This window comes from Drosophila mauritiana, chromosome 3R (genome assembly GCF_004382145.1).
Source record: "Drosophila mauritiana strain mau12 chromosome 3R, ASM438214v1, whole genome shotgun sequence".
In the NCBI taxonomy this organism is placed as follows: domain Eukaryota; kingdom Metazoa; phylum Arthropoda; class Insecta; order Diptera; family Drosophilidae; genus Drosophila; species Drosophila mauritiana.
Genome location: NC_046670.1, coordinates 16,480,560 through 16,498,983, shown reverse-complemented (window position 1 = coordinate 16,498,983; position 18,424 = coordinate 16,480,560). Strand labels below are relative to the sequence as shown.

At 42.7% G+C, this 18,424-nt stretch overlaps 1 protein-coding gene and 1 long non-coding RNA gene across 3 annotated transcripts; one reads left to right on the top strand and one right to left on the bottom strand.

Annotated features, from left to right (window-relative positions):
• Window positions 1-2,939: 2,939 nt before the first annotated feature.
• Window positions 2,940-6,027, bottom strand: LOC117142431. Its single transcript, XR_004459561.1, has 3 exons — window positions 5,962-6,027; window positions 5,493-5,807; window positions 2,940-3,305 (listed from the first exon to the last, which is right to left on the bottom strand). It is a non-coding gene; the product is annotated as an uncharacterized LOC117142431 (long non-coding RNA).
• Window positions 5,803-18,388, top strand: LOC117142430 (transcription factor cwo). Of its 2 annotated transcripts, XM_033306390.1 has the most exons (4): window positions 5,803-6,976; window positions 14,309-14,432; window positions 14,966-15,287; window positions 15,349-18,388. In XM_033306390.1, exons 1-4 carry the CDS (start codon window positions 6,918-6,920, stop codon window positions 16,935-16,937), a joined length of 2,094 nt encoding a protein of 697 aa, XP_033162281.1. In that variant the 5' UTR covers window positions 5,803-6,917; the 3' UTR covers window positions 16,938-18,388. The 2 variants fall into 2 exon arrangements, with proteins under 2 accessions (XP_033162281.1, XP_033162283.1); XM_033306392.1 differs by lacking the exon at window positions 14,309-14,432.
• The last annotated feature ends 36 nt before the right edge of the window (window positions 18,389-18,424 follow it).

The window sequence follows — 18,424 nt, the reverse complement described above, 5'->3', positions numbered from 1 at the left end:
ATGACTGCCAACAGCAGAATTCTGACTCCAGACAGTGAAAAAAGTTACGGAACATTCAATTTATTTATGGAAAATCAAAGCTAGAAAAATGTAAAAACAATAAATACTTTTCTAATGGATTTTTGTTAGACAGTTTTACTTTGTTTTCTGTCAAAACAAAATTCCTTTGAAAAGATAGTAACAATCTACGTAATTACTAAAAATTCGTGACAGGTCTGAAAATGCCCATGTCTATCACAGAAAACGTGCACCTAAAACCCTTCCTTATAGCAAGGTATTTATTTTAATGTCTTGCAAGATTTGTAAAACTAAACAACGCTAATCAATGATGAACGATAGCAAATTAAGGGAAACGAGGCTTTAAAATATGTCTAATTGTTTCCTTGTCAGGACTAGTGTGTTTGCCCAAATTTTAGGGAAAATATTTCAAATATTATTAATTTTCATAGGAGATAGTTAATCGTTTTTTACAGTGCGAAAGTGTTTTTCACGTGTAACCACAAGAGCTGTAAACTAGCATATATATATTTATATATATATATATGAACGTGTGGTAAGATGGGGGTCGTTAGGGGGGCTAGGAACCGACCACAAATGGAGACAAAGGCAGGCGGCTAGCACGTTTGTTGCTCCTCTTACGTGGTTGACAATCGTTCACGTTTGCCCGGGGGCTGTGAGCCGAGAACTGCGTCAAAGTCAGCTTTCAATGGCAGTTTAGTCCGCCCACGTGTATACGTAACCAACTTGCAGATATGCCCAACGACACACACATATCTTGGGGCAGCTGTTGCAACATGTTTCGTGTCTTTCGTCTTTCGTGTCGCTGTGTGACAAAAGCGTTTGTTCTCGCCGGCTTATCAGGGGCAGCGCGGCCTCCATGGCGTATGCGTAACGTGCTAAGCCCCGGGCGTTGCAACATCAAAAACAGAGGCAAACAGAATCACAAACAGACACAGACTGCCCGGCGAGACATCGGCTTCTACCGAATTGACATTTTGCGGCAATCCATAGCCCCCATGGCCCCCGTAACCCCTTGGAGCCAGCGATTGACTCGCATAAAGCATGCCTCACATGTAAATTCGATTAATGCAAATGCCACTACAGCCAGCAATTGTGCACATATATAGTACGTATATATCCCCGTTTGTCTGTCAGTGTGCGCATATAATTAAAGCCACTTCCTCCACGAGCACAAGTCCGACTTGGAAACCCAACAAAGTCAGTCAAACCACACAGTTGAACTTCAATGGTGGTATGAACTACTTAAAAAACAACCCTTGGGTTATCTGAAAATTTAATTTTTCACTTTCAGAATTTTTTGAACTGAAGGCAAGTATTTGAAACTCAGGATATAGATACTATTTCGAAGCATCAACTGATTGAAAGACTCCTGTTAGCTATAAAACATCACATGTCTTGTTCTATCTGACTTGAGTATGTTGCGAGTGATTAGTGGTTGTGTTTGGAAATCTGTCATACAGAATCTTGACTGTAGTTCCAAAGTGCGGAGAGTTACAGGCGGCGTCACCTTGTCGTCGTTTTCGCTGGCATCTCGGGCCCAATAGGAAATTCAAAACCCGCCTTAGGTTGATTTATCAACAGCGGCAAAAAACATTCTCATGCAAAACGTGTAACAATTTGTTGGCTTTACATAAGAGGGCGACGGGCAGAAATAGAACTCGTAATCGTAATCGTAAACAAACGCGAAATCAATTAAAAGCAAATTAAATTCATCGGCAGCTGCTTGGCTAATGGGAAAAACAGCCATGTGTGATGTAAAATAATCCTCGGATGTAATTTAGATACCTGTAATTCTGGATATGGCCTGTTATTTTTGGATGTCGAGTTAAAGTACTAATTGGAATAGAAAGGCTCGTGATGCTTAGTAGATTTTAATTTCAGGCGGTTTGAGCACATTTTAAACATGATAGCCATTAACAAGCAAGACTTGAGTAGAACACGTATAGTCTGACGGATTTACTTTTCCTTATCTATATCCAGTTGTTTGTTTATACGGATTTGGCCGTCATGCACCTGACTTTCCCTCTAATCTCCCATTCACTCAAAAGTCGCTGAACATGATGATGTTGCCTGACGTACACAGAGAGATATATGTGTAAGAAATTTTATCTATTAATCAGTTTTTTAGACAATATTTGATCATATTTGATGTCAAAATATATCATAATACAGATTTTATAATTGTACTTTATTGATTTCTACAATTAATTAATGCATTCCATGACTCGACCGATACTCACCTATAAACAAAAACATATAGTATCTATATATAAGGTAATTTCTTATTTGTCCAGCTGCGAGCGCACGTGTCGTTGCCCCTGTCCCTGTTCTCCAAGACTTTTTATAAACAATTCTCGAGATTTCTAATCTACATAACAACAAGAACAACAACAACAGCAGCACTGGCAATAACGAGATTGAAGTATCAGCAGCGCCAGCAATCGCAATTTGTGTTCAAATATATTATAGCTCTCGGACCCGTTCCAGTTCGGTTTAATTTCAGATTATTTAAGCTTTTATTTCTATTTTTATTGGGTTAGATCGCTCTTATCAGGGGTTTCTTTATTTTTGTTCGTTGTCGTTTTATTGCTCTTGATTTCACCTCGACTTTGAAATTGAAATTTTGCAAGCTGATAAGCGCGCATATAAGTTATTTCACAGTGTTTTATGTAGCAGAGCCATATTTTGTGTAACTTCATATAACACCGTGCTCCAACTATCCCACCCACTTTTCGATTAGGCCTTAGTTGGTCTGCTGATCGCCCCAATGTCGTTCGCACCTGTCCTAATTGAAGGTGCAAATTGCATGAGTCGGTGTGCGTTTCCTTACGAATATTTGAGGTTGTCATAAGCGTTTGGGTGCGTTGCCCAAGCCACCGTGGAATAAGTAGCATAATAAGTTTTTCACTTTTATTTTCTGTAATATATATGAAGTCACATATTTGCAAGTAAATAATTGCCAAACTGAAATGCAAAATATTTCCTAAATAAAGATAAAGAATTTATTTACAGAAGATATAACCAAATTCCTATCCCACAATTGGAATGTGAGCAGTTCCATGCTGTAAGCAGTAGTCTTTCAATTCCAATTGTTTATTTATTTGATTTCTACTTAACATTCCATTTCATTTCACAGCCGCCACTCCGCCATGGATTCCCCAATGCAGTGCTTACAAAAGTATCTTAAAAATAGTTTCACCAGCTACGCCAGTCGCAATTGTTGTCGTTTGGGGTTTTCCTCCGGCTTTCGTGATTAAACTTTAGCCATGCAATCGCGGGGTAAACTGCAAATATAGACGGAGATAGATAAGCTGCTAGAAAACACGAGAAAACACGTAAACAATCCACAAGTGCACGGGGCTCGTCACACAGTTTCAACTCCATTTTAGCCACATTTGCTGCATTATGAAAACGAATGAATTTCCCCGGCAGTTGCACTGCACTCCAGCTTTGATTGCATTTCAATTCGTGGAAATTCACCGAACCACGTAACAATTTCGATGCACACAACACGTGACCGAAAAAACGTCGGAGCATGTGAGCAAGTAAATGTATTACAAGTGCGATAAGATTGCACGGAGTGCGGGGGGAGGGGGTGTGGAAAGGGTTGTGCGTTATTACGAGAATGTGGCACATGAGTAACCCGAGCCAGTTTTTGTGCCTTTGCACGTGCCCTGCTGCTAGCAACCACCAACCGGGCGTATGTGTAACATCCGAACGGGGCGTATACGTAACGCCGTGCAAGGCGACACCAGATGCACGTGCCGCCGCACTGCAATTAAAGCGAGAGATCGCCGAAATGCCGAAACCAAAACAAAAACAAGCTACGCTCTTATGCAAGAGCCCAGTGCCCAATTGGACACGTCTGAGTTATTCGTCATCGCAGATCACATTTACCAGATTTGCGGCTTACGGAGTGTGGAGTACGGCTTACGGACCCTGTTTTTGTGTTGGTGTGACCTTTGGGGCGGCTAAAAATAGCCGAGAGCCATTTAAATACAATCAACACGCTGGAAAGCCCAGCACAAAGAGACACAGTAAGCACTGCTTAAGGCGAACTAACTTAAATGTGATTAAAACTGGCAAAATATAATTTATAAAATGTATTACCAATAATTTAAAAGGTTTTCAAATAATATTGTAACATTTGGTTAAAATTAAAATTCCTTTGAAAAAAGAAATCGTTGGTATATTGGGTATATAAAATTAAACACTTTTTCCAGCAAAACTATTCAGCATATTAGTTCGAGTTATGGAGCTCGAACTGTTTAAATCCGAATCAACTGCAAAACGCAAACAACAGCGTTTTGTAAATGAGAAAACATTTCAACAACACGTGACCAACAACAAACCTGAGTGCTGCACTGGTGTGCGTGTGAGTGTGTGTAGATGTGCGCTTGTGTGTGTGCCAAATCGCTGACATGCTCGGCTCGCGTGAGAAATTACGTCATGCGCCACGAATTTTGAGTTGTTATTTATTATTATTTTTTTGTACGTTTTGGTGAGTTTGCCACTTTCAACGTGTCTCGATTAAAAACGAAAAGCAAATGGATCAAGAGCGAGAGAGAGAGAGAGGGGACCAACGTAGCATATGATTATTATTTCGTTTTTTAAAGTGAAGCCCTCATAGAAACAACAACAAAAGCCGCGACTGTTGCGCTCTGTAATAAAAACAAAATGTCGGCCGAGTAGAGAGTGCATGTGTGTGTTGTTTGGCTTTGGGATTGTTGTTGCCAAGCGCCGGTTATCAATTCGCGCTCTCTCGCGCTCTCTCTCTCTCGCTCACGCAGCCGCCGCCCAGTTGACTTCTGTTTCGCTTTGGAATTTGTCACGTTTCACGTGTTTTATTGTATGCCGCTGACTTTTGTTGTTGCTGCTCGCCTTGAGCTTCTGCGTCGTTGTTTTCTTCAGTTATTCGTAGTATATATGCACATATATTTTCTTATTGTTTTTTTCGGTTTCATGTTTTATTGTTTGTAGCCCGACACTGTAACGGTAACTCTCCAGAGTTGAAATTCGAACTTGAGAATCATATGGTGCACTTAAAGTTAACCACAACCATATTGGTATCGGTTTGGCAAACTAAATGCTTATAAATATACATATTTAATTCACACGCAACTCATTTATGAATATCTGGCAACAACAACGCTGCTCGTGGTTTTGTAAGTGCCGTGAGTGTGCGAGTGCGAGTACATGTTGTCTAGTCATCAAGCCCCCAAATGTCGGCTGCACAGTGGAGGCAATCGGATATTTTGCGATTGTGCCTTAGAATCCATTTCAAACTTATAAAAACTTCCCTTTAAAAGCATGTCTTTTGAAATATAATCATTTTAGAGTAAGTCGCCATATATGTATGCCAGTTTTTACCTTTAAAGTAGGCAACAGTTTCTGACGCTATGCTAAATGGTTGATAGATGTAAAATGAAGAAATTTCATAAACATTTGTTTTTTGAAAATTGTATACTTACTTTATATTTTAGTGCATGATTCGCTGCTAAACATATCCCCTGCCTAAACAAAGGCAATCTGTCAAATTTGCCAATCATTTCGTAGGAATCCCCTGTGCTTATCTCCCAGCGGATTTTGTGGTCATAAAATTCGAGTTTTAGTCCCACTGTGGCAATCACGTTCGCCGCACACGAAATGCCTTATCTTTATTCTCTCTCCCAACAACACATGTTGCTCTCTCTTCTCTTTTGGCGTGCACGTCATTAATTTGGCGCTCTCTCGCCTCTTTTTTGGGGTCTCGTGCCGCCAGCGAGTTTTATTCATTCATTTCGATTCTGTCTCTTGTCGCGAACAGACGTTTGGGAAATAGTTCACGGTGCGAGTGACGTGACAGTGCAAAAATTGAATACAAAAAATAAAGCAAGAGGGAGAGCAAATAAAAAACAGCAAAATTAGCTGGAGGGGCACAACAACAAATTTGATACATACCTATATATACGTGCTTTAATAGTGAAACACACGCACACGCACACAAGTTGCTCGCTCGCCCGTACATATATTTATCGGTGTGTGTGTGTATATAGAGGCGGCTGGTAAAATTCCACTGTGAAACGAAAGGAAGTTATGGTTTTCTGTGGCTCTATTCACGTACCATATATATTAACAAAACAAATAACAGTGTGTGCATAAAATTGATAAAAGCTAAAAACGTGTAAACAAAAATTAAACAAAAAACCGCGCAGCAATCACGTTTTCCGACACTATTTGCGTTTCTTCTGTTGTTTTTTGTGTGGATACCGCGAACGAGGGAGAATTCTTCCAACAAGTGCACCTTAATTGAAGCTCCAGTAACAGAAGAAGGAGAAGTACGAAATAAAAACAGGAGGAGGAGTAAACGCGTTATCGCTATCGTTATCGCACCCACACACTAGCAAACGCACACCCAGTGATAAGCGGAAAAGAGTAAACAGGCGGTACACACTTATCAGCATTTTTCACTCGTTCCAACATAAATAAACACCCCGCTTCGTAATGCCATTCTAAAATTTCGAAAATATAAATCCGGGACGTGAAACGTGAGAAAAGTACCCGAAAGAAAAATATCTCATCTCAGCTTGAAAGAGAAAAGTAACTCGCCGCGCAGTGAATTCGCCGCACAGCCGTCGACTCGACAACCTGTTTGCTCGCCCATAAATTCGCCCCGGCATTTATCTCACAATTATTTCTGCACTGACGTAAGGAGGAGCACTTCCACCATTCCACCGCAACTGCAGCAAACCACGTCGACGCAGCAGCAGACGCAGCAGGCGCTCCACAAAACGTTCACACTGCCCAGGAGCGGATTCGGTGCGTTTCCAGTCCAAGCAGCCGGAGGAGGAGGAGGCGGAGGCGTGCGGAGCGGTTCCGTCAGTGGATCGAGGAGCAGGAGCCCCATTGGCACCAGCATGGAGCCCTATTGGAACGAGTCGAACGGACATGCCGCCCATCCGGTCAAGTATGAGAGGTAGGTATACTCAGCACAGATCGCCAGATCCCGCTGCAAGTCGAAAGCAAATAAAAGCCAATCCAATGACTAAATCGAACCACTCACTTTCACCTGTGCGCGTTTAGCTTAAGCACGCAGAGAAAACTTATCACAAAATGTGTAACAATCCGAAAGCCCTCTTCAATTAGTTGAAAATGGTTCTAAAGCTTTAACAATTTTCAACCGTATCTGAACCACAAATTAAACCAAATGAATCTTTTTTAAATAAAGTGAAATAACTGTATTAAATACTAAATTTATTTCCCTAAATTTTAGGGATAAGCATATTTCTAATTTAGATTCCTAAGTCTTGTGATAGCTTTTCTTTGTGAATTATTTAATGGTTTAGTGTATCTTAGACTCGCTTCTAGTGGTTAAGCCTAAGTCTCCGCCTCCTCCTCTATAACTCTATAATCGTTATGTGCGTGCATGTCAGGATCGGGTGTTGGACCATTCGGATCTGTTTTGGGTTGTGTGGGCCGCGTATTTTTAGCCGTCGAGCTAGAAAGCGTTTTGCATTTGCAAAACAAACGCGAAAATCGGGCGAAGAAAACGTGGGCAGACATTGTCGAGAGGCTATTCTTGGCCGAGATGGGTGCTTTAGTTTTGCTTTATTTCATCTTTATTTTTTCGTGTTTGCCAGAAGGCAAAACACAAAACAAAATCCAACGCACGACTCGCCAAACGTGATGTTTCGTTGATTTTTTCCCTGTGAGTCTCCCAATCCCCCCAATCTCCCATTCCATTGAGTTTGTATTTTTGAACTTGAATTTCGTTTAAACGTGTCCGAGCGGAATCAGAAAAAAAGTGCGATTTGCGTTGGTGTGGCCAGAGTGAGGATTAATAATCCAAGCGAAGTGGTGTGGCCAGCGCTGCAAATGAGTAATATAATCACGGTGCTTAGGGGCTTTACGCCTGTCTGCTAAATGTCAACGGCCAAAACGTGGCTATAAATATCAGTTAACAACAGCGTGGGTCTATGCTCCCCAACCAACTCCTTTGATTGGCCATCGGGTGCGAGTGGGGTGGGGTGCTGTTCACGTGCTCGGGTGGCCTTTCTAGCTTTTGGGTGGCGCGTTGGGCCGTGTCCTTTTGAAGGTCAGCAAGTTTTGTGTTTCGCTCAGGTTTCTGTTGGTTCTGTGGCTGTGTTTTTTGATTGAGCTTTATATTTGGCTATTTTGGTATTCGGTGACCGCCTGGGAACGTTTTCCTCTATAAATACACAAGGGCTAATCGAATGAATCGCTCATCAAATATTCAGGTCCCCAATTTGATTGGCCTTTGGATATGTTTTTGTTTCGTAGTCGGGTTTTTTCCAGTTCGGTTTTGGGTTTCACTGCGGTTTTCGGGGGAAAGCTGCTCATGGCTTGTGAACAGATATGATTACGTATACGTCACGTGTGCCGCTCAATTATGAGTCTAGCCGGTTTAATTATACCAAAAAATATCATTAATGAACGGAACTGGTTAAACATAATGGTTTATCTTTGGCCACGGCATCAGCTCTGAAAAAAGTAATCAAAATAAATATTATAAATTCGGTTGGCCCCTGCGGTGGACTCCTTATCAAATGGCACTTGGGGTAAACACGCGTCTTCGTCGCGGCTGAAGTGTTTATAATTTGCATTACGCGCTGCCATCTTAATCAACACCCAAGTCAGTCATAAAAGCAAAAAATAGCAGAGAGAAAACACAAATAGAGATAAGCAAACACGCGATAAAAAGCGAAACGGGCGTGACGCACAATCGCTCCTCTCCAAACCGAAATGTATCTATCTATCTATAAGCACATGTGTATCTATATATGTATCTATAAAGTGTCCAGAGTTGTCAAGCGTCAGTGAGATCTCGGGTTTGTTGCACGACGAGACAGTTGCTAAACCCCCGCAAAATAATCAAAATACACCCCCACAACCCCATTTAGTACTCAGCTGTCTCTCGTTGTTTTCGATTTCGGGATCTTGACAACGACGCCATCGAATTGAAGACATTGACCCAGTGATTAGTTATATTAACAGCTCACCATTCCCATCCACTGGACGCCATATCTGGAGCAGCATGAGATCTCTGAAAAAGTGTGTTTGTTTGCTGGCTACATCTGTGTTGCAGGGACTCCAAGTGGATTTCCTGCACAACATGAACTCACAGATGTTCAGCAAGACAACACGTCAAAAAAATCAACAGGAGATACAAGATATAAGCTGCTAAACTAAGAAAAACCATCGAAAGTGTAGAAATAATCAAATACAAAAGAAATACATAAATGGCCATATTTTTTTACCTTTATTATTGCGTTGAATTATGTGAAAGCTACTTATTTACTATTTACTAATTAATGGCAAAAATCCCATATGAACACAGTTGTTTTTAATTTATTCACTCTTTCGATCGCGCTTATCACCAAAACGAATAACAAACGCATGCCGCACGCTAAAAATAGCAGAACGGAGTGTTATAAATTATATGGACAGATATATATCCGCATGCGTCGAAAATGCTGGCGATCCTACCCGATCTCGATCCGATTCGATTCGATCCGCATCGATACATTTCGTTCCGTCGCCGGACTTATCGCCACCATCACATCGTCCGTTCGGTTCGCCGTCCATTGGCATTTGAGAAGCGGGCACGTAGTCGTTCACGTTCCATGCAGGCTGACCCCTATAGACCCCTCGAAAGAAACCCCCCGCCCCTGTAAAGCGACAGTCCGCAACTCACGGGCGGCAAACGTGCCGCAGATATTGTGAAATTCGCATGGTATATGTGCAGTATGTGGTGGATTTTCGTGATTAATGCACTCGTCTCGATGTTTTTTTTATTTTTTTGCGTTGGGTCCGCTGACTCATGACCACTGCATTTGATTGCCGCTAAACGATTTAAATAGATGGATTTGAGTGTCTTTTGACCCAGTTATGGCCAGTGCGGACATTCATTTCAGCTGCGGAATGCGGATGGGGGATAGAAAATTGTTGAAGATCTGGGATGCATGATTAGCGGAGGAATTTGGAGCGAATGTTGGGACATTTCTAAAATTACTTGAACAATTTAAGTTAGTTGGTTACTTTCTATTACCTGTTAGTTTTATTCCTATTAATCTGTTGGGGAAAGTGGAAGTATGGATAGCCCTTTTCATAACAGTTCAAGCTTGTGATGGTCTATAACGAAGAGTTAAACTAGGCATTTCTGATGCACCGGTTCTGCTACCAACTTGCCTCTATAAGGCACCAACGCTGAATATGCACAGAATACACAAACGACGATTTCATAAATCAGCTCCGATTGTGATTCACTTTCCTTGGAACAAAGACGGCTCTATCTCATCACCAGATGGATTTGCGAATGAGCCGCGATACGAAACTTCCATTTGCACTTTTCCAGCGCTTCTTGAAAATCCGTTGAAGAAGCAGCAGGGTATGCGTAATAAGCAAAAGGCAGCCGCCTCCAAGTGGCCTCGTATTTGTATCTACATATATGTTTTCGTACACTGCATCTACATGTATGCGTATGTGTCGTATCTGTATCTTTGCGAGTCGTGGTTGTGTCGGTGTATCTGTTTATACTCGACTCGCATCGAATTGTTTTTCGCCTAGACAGCACGCCAGAGAGCAATTTGCCGGGGATTGTTGCCCTCGATTCCATTTCGATTCCATTTACAAACCCAATCCCAAAGACCAAGCCCCGAAACTGTTGCCAAGCAATCCGTCCGGCACGTGTGCACGTTTGTGTGTTGGTTAGCTGTTGAATCAACTGAAATGCGAAATTCGAATTTGTTACGAATCGAATTCCGCTAGTGCAGCAACTTTTTTCTGGTCTTTGCACTTTGGCCAAAAACAATTATATCACGTGCCCGCCCGGTAGGTCGCAGTTTTTTTTCAACTTAATATTTATGAGCGGTACGCGGCATTTCCAGTTTCGGTTTTAGTTTTTAGTTTAAGTTTCAGTTCCAGTTTGCGAATCTCACGTGATTGTGTCGCTCACCTGAACAGCAGATGCTCCGCTGCACTTTTAGCGTAATTGGTGCTAATCTAGCCGTGTGTGTTCGTCATATAATATATAATAGAAGCATATTCACCTTATCAGCCGACCGACAAGCCCAAGGTCGTCGATCAGGCGAGAGCCAGACCAGAGCAGTCCAGCCCCGCCCACTTTTGTTAATTAGACGCTGGGGCACACACTCTTCTATGTATTTAGCTTGATTTATTTCTCTCTCCTCGAGTTCGGCGTCATCGTTCTGCCGTCTGTTGTGTTGTCTCGTTTCGGTTGTTTTCCACTCTCGCCCTCCGAGATTTCACAATTCGAGGCAGCGCATTTCCATTGCCCAATGTCGATATGGAAATTTTTGTGACACAGATCAGCGGCGGAAACTGTTGGCATTGAATGCCACGATTGTCCACCGTAAACATGTTAGTTGTGTAAATCAATACACAAGGAGAAATATCATAAACAAGTTAATTTTTGACGAAAAGGAATAGGAATATAGTATTTCTGCGGCTGCCTTATTCACTTAAGTTTAAGACTTGATCAATATTTCCTAGAAATATTTTTTAAATGTGGTACAAAATATTAGTTGAATGTGAAAATTTAATCAGAATAAGTCATACTGCACTTTTTCAAGTGCTAATATTTTAAGTAACAAGACGTTGATTGAATTATTTTATTTTCCCTCTCTACATTTGGACACGATGTAGGCATTGTTATGCTCTTAGCATCGGCCAAAGATTCATGAATCACTTGCGTTCGAATGAGAATGAGTCAACAGTGAATAACATTTGCTGTTGATTAACGTAAGATTTTGTGACGAAGATATGACTGTCCCGTAACTGATTAACATTATTACAGACTTTTGAGGTGTTTGCAGATCCCAATCTAATCAGAGTTCTACATGCTATTAATTTGGAAAAACCCATTCGAAGAAAAGATTAATCAAAACCGAAAAGAACAAGTTGTTTTCGGCTTTAATCAGTTAGCCCTACTATTTATGGCACAAAAAGAGACCAACAAACGGCATAAAAACAGAAAATAATATACTAGAAAACTCGTCACGTGTAGCGTGGCAATCTAATCTGTAGGGTTTAATTACCCGCGATAAGGACAGGAAATGGTTAAACACAAACTTGAATATCAATGGACAAGTTCACAGATACGAGCATTCGTTTGGTCTCGAATTCATTTGAAAATTCTATTATACGTTACTACGACACTTGGCACATGGGCTAATTATCACAGACTCATGCGTACACAAACGTGTCGGTAGCTCCCTCCCTCCCATAAAGTAAATTACGATCCGGATGGGGAATGCTGTCCATGCCTTTGGCAACCCACGGGTGGATGATCGGAGGAGCTGTCGTCATGGCAGGGTCGCGGAATACTTGTAGATTCCCATCGTCAGCCTCGTATTGCGATGCCAATTACTTAATAGTGCGACGACAAAAACGGCGCACGAAAAGTAAACAAACGTAAGACATTTCGGTGGGCCAGCGCCATTCAAACGGGGGGCACATTGCCAACTTGTTGGGGTCTTCGGGATGGCTCTCATGAATCAAGCGAGTGATTCTCACTGACGTTCCCAGTTTGGTGCTCTTTGGCCAATGATTAAAAGTACGCCACCGAGTACACGCCCTGTTCACGGGATAGTTTGATATCTACCCGATGGCGCAGCCCCCCCAAATTAAACACGAATGATGGCAAACATTCGGGCAAACTTTGTCATCGGTGTAAATTTATCAACGGCCATGAACAATTGAAGATTCATATAGCAGACTCATACTCAGAGTTGATAGTAACGTTTGGATTCATCGAAATCCCATATCAGCTTTGAAGTAAAAACATTAATTGATCGAATTAACCAATTAGCCAACAGAATTCTTTACTTCGTTCAGAAAGTGGTAGGCCTGAGTGCAGTCAACCTGCAATCCAAGGCGATGCCACGCCCAGTCGAAATCACTTTATTTGCATTACTCATACGCACGGTGTACGCTCGGTGGCACGATAATTGGCCACGGTTTATAAATCGAATTCAGTAAATTGTGCTAAACGCCAAGATGAAAACAAGTTGATGGCGCTGTATTTTTGGGGTGGGGGGTGGGGCCACCGGGCAGACGGATAAACAAGTTCTAGGCGCCAGGGACTGGTGCGTTCTGGTATCTCTCACCATATACTATGGTATGGCTAATTCGGACTTATGTACTCGTAGTACACACGGGTTGACTTTGTTTGTGGTCGCCTGCTTATCGCCCAGAGCCGTGACACTTATTATTATTCGCTCTATTTTATTTTGGTATTCTAGCGCTTTCTGGTCGATGCTTGTGATGTGTTTGTTTTGGTTTTGCTCTGAGAAATTGGCATTCAATGAGTCTGTGAAATGTTGAATTGTGTGGGTTTTCTCTCTGGCTTTACCCCCGTGGCGCTTGGCAACAGTTTTATCGAGATATTTGTTTCTTTACAAATTATGTTCAACTTTTCGCTCGGCTTTTTATTATAAGTTTTCTTTATTATTTTTTGTTTTTTTGGCACATGGCAATAAAAACGTGTTGGTTCTAAAATTAGCTTGACTGATTTATGTAGTGGACGTTCGAAAACGTGTGTCGTTCCTTGGGGCATCTGGCGGGATAAATTCTGAAAACGATTTGCAATGCAAATAAGTTTTGAGTTAAAATGGTTTTATGATCCACCCACGATCCTGACATCTTGTCCAATTAAATGTGCGTGTGTAATTGTGAGAGAGGGATCTCCTGCCTGGACTGAGGATCCATTCCGGATCGTATGACCGTATCGTATGCTAACCGTACTTTAAGGCATTTCCACCCGTTTTACTACAACACAAACCAAACAAAACGCTCGTTTGATTTTAGCCAAGCGACCACAGCCCAAAATCCGGCTAACTGATGGAGAGCTCATTGAGGCACACGGATTAATTTGGCTGATCCAAAGCGATTTCGAGTCGAACCGACAAGATTTAATCCACTTTCTCTTTGTTTTCTTGCAGCCTTAATTTATTTTGATGCTGAATTTTAAATAAACGAAAAGAAACCACAAACGAACAATAAACCATATTTAATACGCATTTACCTATTAATCCTAGACTAACTAGCCTAAGTTACTACACATAAGTTAAGCTAAGTTATGCGCCTAATAAATGCATTACTAAAACAAATAAAAAAAATTGAAAAACTACCATCTAAATACGAAAATTTGAACGAAAAAAAAAACAATACAAAACCAAATAATATAAATCATATTTGAACAAGATTTGGACTTACCTGTGTTTCTTTATCCTTCCCACTTCTTTTTGCATATCGAAACGAATTATAGCGAAGCAGCTGTCTCCAGTTTTCCTTATTGCACAGAATCTAGTTTAAATTTTTCAACATCAGCCACGGCATACAGCGAGGACGATGCTGAATATGCCACCGGAAGACGTAATAAGACATCGAGGGTAAATATTACAGTTTTAGAGCGACACAAAACTCGCTATCATTTCTAAATCAATTGCAAAAAAATATACCGAAATCGAGAATGAAAACGAATTCGAAATCAATACGACTGAGACAAGATCAAAGGATCAAAAGAGCATTAGAGCAGCGCCCGGATGATGACCACGCCCACTAGCTATCACACACTCTCACCCACCACCAACTACCACCCACCACACACACGTGCAATGATCTTGAGCCATGATGACCATGCCGCCATCGACGCAGCCGCCACTTTTGACCCTTTTTTATTGTTAGAAACAAAGAGCACCTAAAAAGAAACTGATGAAAGAATAATAAAGTGAAAAAATGAGAACCGAAATTAGCGAAAATAAAATGAAACAAAATAGCAAAAGAAAATCGTCTCTCAGCAGAACAATCATTACTTAGGCTAGGGGTCTGAAACGCCCACCAACTACCCTGCAAAATGGGTTCTCGAGAAAGCTGCGCTTCAAGCCATTATTAACCAGACCATCTCTACAACCTCTGCCCACAGCAAGACCCACTTTCCCATCGAATCATCGAGAAACGGAGACGAGATCGCATGAACTCCTGCCTGGCGGACCTGTCCCGCCTCATCCCGCCGCAGTACCAGCGCAAGGGGCGTGGCCGGATCGAGAAGACGGAGATCATCGAGATGGCCATCAGGCACCTGAAGCACCTGCAGAGCGAGTGCCAGCAGAAGGAGAGCGACTACCGCAGTGGCTACATGGACTGTATGAAGGAGGCGGCCAAGTTCCTCTACGACGTTCACATGCAGGACTTTTGCCACCGACTACTGGGTCGTCTGCAGGAGCACATCGATGAGATGTTCAAGAGTGAGTACACAGCCAAATACCGTAGTGAATTATTGAGTAACCAATGGTTATCTCTCCACAGCGGACTGCTACAAGTCGACGCGCAGCTGCCACATGCCGGATAATGTGAGCGCCTCCAGCGGCAGTCCCCACCAGGCGTACCACCCACCGCTGTGCCACCTGCGTGATATGTTGGCCACCTCCGCCTCGGATGTGGAGCACAGTCAGGACCATAACGACGTCAAGGATCTGAGTTTCCGGAACCATCTCAACCAGCTGCAGAGGAGTCAGCAGGCAGCGGCAGCCGCAGCAGCCGCAGCCGCCGCTGCAGTCGCCAATGGCAGTTCGCCGGCTTCGAATGTCGGTATGGATTCCAAGGTCCCGCTGACCAATGGTGGCGGCACTGGTGGAGCACCGCCGGCAGGTGATAATGTGCCCAGTAATTCCACGGGGAGTGGACCAGCAGGAGCGTGTGCTGGGGGAAACAGCAACAGCAGCGGCAGTAACAGCAGCAATGCAGCCAGTTCCACCACCTGTCCGCCGGCCGGAGGTAGCTGTCCAGCCAAGATCACACCACTGGCGGCACACCAGCAGCCCCACCAGGCACCAGTGATCACTTCGACGGCCCCGCATCATCATCACCACCATACGGACAGCAGCCACCATGACTTCGAGTCATCCAGGGAGCCGATCCTTCACACCGATACCTCTAACATGCACTCGCCACCGCCCAGGGATCTGCTGTTGCAGCAGCATCCCCACCTGGCCCATAGCCACCACACCCAGGACAGTCTGATGTCCGTGAGGATGCGCAACTATTCGGAGTCCTCGCACGAGATCGAGCACAACAACAACTACAAGTACAAGAACCACATCAAGGAGCGGTTCGTCCACGAGCTCCACGACGAGGAGACGAGCAGCGAGCATTGCCCGGTGGCGGCCCACCTCCAGAGCGACCACTCCCACTTGCAGGCCTTGTCGGAGCACTCAAAGGACGGCACTGAACCCGAAATAGCCCCCATTATGGCCAAGAAGCGGAAGTTGGCCGAGGCAGCGGCCAATGGAGAAATACCCCTAGAGGTTCACACCGAGTCCAGCAACGCGGGAGCGAGTTCCGCCAACCGGCTGGACAAGCCCTCGCCTTCGTTCAACTTTAGCGATATCAAGGACATAAAGGCGGAGCTGCACAACGGCAACTCAAACTCCAGCCCACTGCTGGCCAAACTGAGTGCGGTGGCTGCTGCCGGCGGCCAGTTGAGCACTCCGAGTAGCACAACCGCACCACTGCCGCCGAGGCACACCTTCACGGTGCCCATATTCGCACTTCACGGACAGGGCAACTACTACGTGCCCCTGAACGTGGACTACAATGCACTGGTGCCCTTCCTCAACGGCATGGATCTGCTCGAGAAGAGCTACACCAGCATGCCCGTGGTGCACCCCATCAACATCAATGTGAACTTCATGCCCAGTTCACCGTCCGCATCGCTCTTGGCCGCTGCTGCAGCCGCCGCCGTGGCCGTTGGCAAGCAACAGCAACAACAGGCTGTGGTGGCCGCCGGAGCGGGACTTCCGCTGTCCACCAACTCGGCGGCGGCTCAGGCGGCCGCTGTGGCCGCCGCAGCGGTGGCCAAGGCCAAACTGGAGCAGGCCATGAACCAGAGCTGGTAAAGCAAAGCAATCGCAATGCAACGGGTCGACAGATGGAACAACACTACCTCAGTACTTCTGTGAATAATCATCAAATGATTAATCTCAAAACAAAAACACTAAGCGACATCTGCGCCCAAGTGTACCTACATACAAACAGAAAAAGTTAATGGAAAGGGAGGAGGAGAAGCAAACGAATTCACTGGGGGTGATTCTTAAATCTCTGGCGGATTAAAACCATAGTTAGGTCGTGTATCTTGTTTTACGTTTCTGAGCTTACTCATTGCTAACTTTTATCCACAGAGCATGAGCTATGTAGCTAAAATAAATGCTGAACCTGAAATTCACTGAGTAAATATGTTGAAACGCTGTAGAGATTTTAGAAGTACACCAATCTGTTACCTTTGGATTAGTTTAAAGTTTAAACCATAGAGACAGCCAGGAGCCGCCTCAAAGGCTGGGCGCCTACTAGTGAAATGATTTCCAATTGTTAAGCGAGGTGGATACTAGCAACTAGAGTAGCTAGTTGTTAAATATTTTGAACAAAACTTGAATGTCTATTATAGTGCATGCATTGAAAACTACAAAGAACATATATGTATGTTGTGTGCAAGCCAATAGAACGTATATATATATATAGAACGTATATGATGCCAAGAGTCAGTCCCACGTAAAAAATCTAATGGATTTTAAAACAAAACTAAATGTGAATTAAATGTATTTTTTAGAGGTTTAACGTTTTTTGCAATTTAAATAAGTGTTGTGGTTTCATATAAGGTAGTCAGATAGCCAAGTGACTCCCGTCAAACAAACAAATTAATCTATATATACAAATCAAATATATTGATAAAACATATATATATAGTAAACCACTAGTCAGCGAACTTGTACGAACACGTAAAACAAAAACAAAATGGGAGAAAAACAAATCAAAACCCTATTATATTCTATGTGTAAATATTATTAGCAAGCAAATTGTCCTTTGTTTAAGTTTGTATTTTAGTGACAAATTATGTTAAGTTGGTTGGTTAACACATGGAAAAAAAACAAAAAAAAATATTTGAAAAATACCCAAAAAATTTTCTATTCTAGATATGCACCACGTTTCATTCTCGAAATGCGGTTTATAGTTATTATTATTATTATCACTACTGTCTAACACTTAAGTTGATTGTTTCTTTGTGTGTTTTTGTTATTCAAGAAATGAAACGCAATTTCAAGATCTTTCTGTCACCTGTTTCCAATACGAACACCTCGATATTTTTAGAGGAACTTCGGAAATGATTCTGTTTTGAAAGCAAAGCTTCGTTGCGGCTAAACTAAAAGTTGATAGCACAAAGATTATTAATGTTTTATGACTCTTATTAATGTGTACGATTACTTTTACTGTACGGTACTGTTAATATATAACTACGTTACTGTTTAATATATTTTATAAATGTATACAGATGTAATAAAAAATCAAAATGAAATCGACACGCTTTTTTCTTTGCTTGGAGGTATCTTAT